The following is a 4,777-nucleotide window of genomic DNA, read 5'->3' as shown; positions in this document are numbered from 1 at the left end:
GAACAAAGCGGCCGCGGCTTATCTGTCGCCGGCAGCCGATCCCCACCCGCGAGGAGCTGGGGCAGCTCAGCCCGTGCTGCTCCCTGACAGGGCTCTGGCTCCAGGTGCCTCGAGCGGAGCTGGCAGTGACCCACCTACGCTCTGGAGCCAGCAGCTCTGCCCTGGAGAACCTTCCAGGTAACCCAGTGCAGGCACTGATCGACCTTTTAGCTGGGTGACCCACATCCAACTTTCTCCTGGATAAACTAAATTTTACTTCCTTACACTAAACCTTGTCAAAACAGACCTCACCTTCCTCTGGTCTAGGATCAAATATTCAGCATCAAAGTTAACAAATTCCTGACTGCAATGTATAAATACTGGAACAAGAGCCTGAATGGGGCGAGATTATAGCAGTCAAATAAAAAACCCTAAATCAATGGGAATTTGTTTGAGGGAAAAAAGGTAAAGGGCGACTGTCATTACAGTGGATTTCAAAACCTGGTGAAGTTTTTCACACCACGCTGTCATTGGAAATTTTTTATTTTATTTTTTTTTAAACAGGAGACAGCACTTGGCCAAGCATAGGCGCATAGAATCCCAGACTGGTTTGGGTTGGAAGGGACCTTAAAGCTCATCCAGTTCCACCCCTCTGCCATCAGCAGGGACACCTTCCACTAGACCAGAAGCAGAAGAATTGTCCCTCAAATAAATGCTCCACTGGCCAGAAACTGGCCTGGCTAAAGTCAGGGAGCAGGATCTGTCGAAGCCCTATCTCCTCACCACTCAAAACTCTACTCAGTGTTGGGGTAGCCTGGATGTAAATGGAAAATCATTGGGTCTGGAAGATTATCTTCAGTTTTTGCTAAATTTACAGCATAGTTCTTGGCAGGGGGTGTGTGGAATGGAGAGGAGCAAAGGACCAGAGAAGGGGTGAAGGAAGCGACTGAACAAGTTACAAATGAGAGTTAACAGGTCAGACAGAAAAACAGTCATATTGTTCACCATTTCAAATTCCTCCCCCTACCAAACTAGTAGGAAGAAATTAAAAATAATATTTAAAAATGTATATACATATATATGTGTGTGTGTGTGTGTATATATATATATATTTTAGGGCAGCTTCCAGGCACTGTACGTATTAATTTCAGATTTTTGAAGGGGAAAAGATTGTCTGACAACATTTAAACTTCTCAAGACAGATTTGTGGATGGACAAACTACTGTCACTCAGGTGCCAGACTGAGACAGAGCTCGAACCTTCCCTCAGCAGATAAGCAACGGCAGAACCATGAGCACAGCCACAGTGCGTTCGCACAACCACACGGCTGCAGTAATCCGTGACACTGACAGGTGCACAATTACTACAGAAGCTTAGCAAAGCTTATCTCCTCCTTAGTTTGAAGTATGTTTCACACATTTGACATGTCAAACCCTTTAATGAAGTATCATTTAAAAAAAAAAAAAACAAAACCAAAACCTATTTCCTCAACAAAAGTGAGCATGAATTTTACATTTAATATTAAAACATGAAGGTGTAAAACAGTTCCAAAACCTAGCGCTTTATTACAGGTGGTTTGAATACATTTTAGGAGTGTTCAGATACAGTTAATTAAAAAAAAAATAGCCTTTTCTCTAGAGAATGTAACTATGTTATGGTATTTTTATTAAAAATAATGGAAACTGTTGACTTTAAAAAAAAAACTGTTTTAATACAACTGTTAACAGAATATCAAAATCTCTACAGAGAGATTTAAGTGAAAAAAAAGCGAACTTCTTTCAAATAACAATTAAAGCTCTTCCTTCTCAGTGTTCCTCACTGTTCTATCCTTTCCAGATTCTTTTTTTCTCTTTAGCTTTTTCTTAAACCGCTGCTCAAAATATTTTTCTTCTATAACTCTTTCTTTCTCCTGCTCTTCCTCAATCTGCTTTATGTTCATTTCCTTTTCAGGACCCTAATATTAAGATTTCATTTTTAGGCACCCATAGGTTCTTGATCAGATGAGACAGGGGCTTTTTTTAAAAAAGAACCAAAACAGACACAAGAATTTCACGTTACCTTCGTTTCTCCCCATGTTTCACCTCCAAAATCTTCTGCATAAACCTCATCATCTGTTATCAAGAAGTTGTCAAAAATTGTGCCAGCTCGCACCTTTGAAGGAATAGGGGGGAAAAAAAGTATGTGTCTCTTATTTTCTTAAGAGTTTTCATCTCATTTTTTTAACAATCTGTTTGTATCATTATAGAGTTTGCATTCAGTATTTTTGTATTCAGTATAGATTAATCATGTTAAGAACCCCATAGATTTTTGCAGAATTTGATAAAGAATTCCCTCTTTTAGGACAACTGTTTTCAAGAATCTAAAGAACTTGTTTTAACCTTTAAGAAGTTTTAAGTCTCATCACTAGTGAGCCAAGAAACCCGAGACAGAGGAAGATCTCTGAGGGCAGTTTTCTCCTCATTAATCTTTGGGTAAATCAGGAGTAACTGAGCTGCTTGAAGCCTCAGTTACAGACCTCGAGTCAGGTGGAGTAAGTCATATTTTACAACACTTACACAAATTAGTTTAGGCCCCTCACTTACCTGTAGATGATTGTCATATAAACAGTAACTAAAACAGAAGATCAGTCCCTCTTACAGATTTTTCAATGTTGTACACATATCTTATGTTCATTTCTTATGGGATGTTGTACACATCCCATAAGAGCAAGTTAAAGACATAGGTTATCACCCAAGATCCCAAAGCAATAGATAATGTTTCTATGCAGAGGGTAAACAGGTTGCTATATACTCAGTGGGAGAAAAGCTCTTTATTTTCCAGTAAAATCTCACCTGCCAGATATCTAGTCCAATGATACCAATATTTTCATAGCTGTAGATACTGAAGTCTGGCGAGTAATTTGGATTGTCAATCTGTGGGTGAGGCCAAACTCCTCTGTAATTGGGGTTATCAATCTGCCTTGGTTTCCATTCCCCCTAGAATAAACCACATGTTCAGAATAGAGTCAGGCAAAGGAAAGTTGCTTACAGAGTTATTGATAGCTAGGATTACAAAATTATTTATACTCTGTATAGAGGATTCTTGACCATAGGATAATGCCATTCTCCATTCACAGCATCATCCCAGTCTTCAGGTTTCTTGGCACTCGTGTCCATGATGTATTCAGGTTCATCCCAATCCTTTGAAGACACAGGAAGATTGAGAAAGCAAAGCTAGTGCACACATTCAACTCTTATCAAATGTGTATTTAGTAGAAATGAAATAATCCAGTAATGCAGACTAAAAAGAGCAAATTACCTCAGGTTTGATGTCATTTGGATCATCAATTTGGATTCGATCATCCCAGTCAGTGGGTTTCCTCACTGTTGGATCATTAATTTTCTTCGGTGGCAAAAAATCTAAATCATCTTCTAAGTTGCCAGATGCAACCATTTCGTTATCAATTTTTACTTTATAAGTCTGATCTGACCTTATAATCAAAGTATAGAGATGTGTATATCCATCAACCTGGGTTTTAAAGAAAGCAAGTAAAATTTTTTAAGAACCTTAAAGATAGCTCTTGGGAGCTGCCTCAAACCAGAATTGTAATACTCATTTCTAATGTAGGAAGAAAAAATAATTCCCAAAGTCTCCTAAAGGGGGAAAATAATGACATTTTTCCATATATATTTTCCAGTCCTCCCATCTAGGTCTCTGCACAGACCTGAATGGTTGCAAGAAAACACAGTCTATATCTGATTGGCAAGGGGAAGTGTCACAAGATTGAAAATAGTGTCAGATAAAGTAATGATTTTAGTTAATATTACATACAAGTTATTTATATCCCAAATAGCCACAGCAAGGGCACATACAAAGGCTTACTACATAAGTTAAAAGCAGAAATACTGAAAACAGAGCCAGGATCTTACATCTGTATCACAAGAAAGTGCTCTCTCACTAGGAAATGTGGAATTAAAGTTCCAATTAAGAAACACAATGACATACATTTCTTAATAACACACAGCACCCCTGCAACCTTGTTTCATCCAGTATCAGTTATTACTATTATGAATGCAGTCATTAAGTTGCAAATATAGAATAAACTAAGAAATATCTGAAGTGCCAAAATTAACATTACTTTTAAGATATGATAAAAAGTACAACTTCTCAAAGGTGTTACATGTTTGGAATAGCTGTTAGGGTTTTTTTGTTTTGTTGGGTTTTTTTCTCCCCTTCCTAATGTCCCTGTAACTTTTATTTTAAAGTTTATGCATCTTTGAAATGTGTCTTTACCTTGCATCTGATCAGTTTCTTGATTGGATGGGGTTTATTCTTGTAATTTAAAATGACATGGACTTTCTTTGTCTCAGATCCACAGATATCTGGTCCTACAAAGATATTATATACTTTGTGTCCTTAACTTCTCTACAGAAAAAGATTGTTTACCTTTTCCTTCTAATATTGCTAGACATCTCTCCCATTCCACATATTTTGATGTATTCCATTTCATTTTTAATAGATGATGAGGCTTCTACTCAAAGACTCCAAATCTACCTTGTAATTAGATTTGCTGTAGTTTGAGGTTTAGTTCTGTTTCAGAACTAAATCCAGAAAACTAACCCAGAAAACAAAAATCCAGGCAAAATAAAAAGTATCTATGGCACAAGCTGAATAACTGTGTAATTATATTAGATAGGTAATGACAAATTTCACATTGACATACAAATTGTACAAATTTCACTAAGTCACTGGAAACTACATAGAAGTATAGAAGGGCAGAGAATGGTTTCAGTTAAAGGTCTTTAAAAAAATCCTGCTG

The 4,777-nt window shown here is 37.3% G+C and overlaps 1 protein-coding gene across 1 annotated transcript in view; it reads right to left on the bottom strand.

Annotated features, from left to right (window-relative positions):
• Positions 1-1,768: 1,768 nt before the first annotated feature.
• The window catches only part of LOC104528327 (calreticulin), a gene marked incomplete at its 5' end in the record, with an annotated part of 3,921 nt that continues 912 nt past the window's right edge, over positions 1,769-4,777 (bottom strand). Inside the window, 6 exons of the mRNA XM_010172298.1 lie at positions 1,769-1,933; positions 2,038-2,130; positions 2,811-2,954; positions 3,045-3,158; positions 3,277-3,486; positions 4,252-4,346. Of these exons, the coding sequence (XP_010170600.1) occupies positions 1,769-1,933; positions 2,038-2,130; positions 2,811-2,954; positions 3,045-3,158; positions 3,277-3,486; positions 4,252-4,346 (821 nt within the window). The remainder of the gene's footprint in view (positions 1,934-2,037; positions 2,131-2,810; positions 2,955-3,044; positions 3,159-3,276; positions 3,487-4,251; positions 4,347-4,777) is intronic.

This window comes from Antrostomus carolinensis, unplaced genomic scaffold, assembly GCF_000700745.2.
Source record: "Antrostomus carolinensis isolate BGI_N321 unplaced genomic scaffold, ASM70074v2 scaffold31827, whole genome shotgun sequence".
Lineage (NCBI taxonomy): Eukaryota > Metazoa > Chordata > Aves > Caprimulgiformes > Caprimulgidae > Antrostomus > Antrostomus carolinensis.
This window is presented reverse-complemented; position numbering and strand designations above follow the sequence as displayed.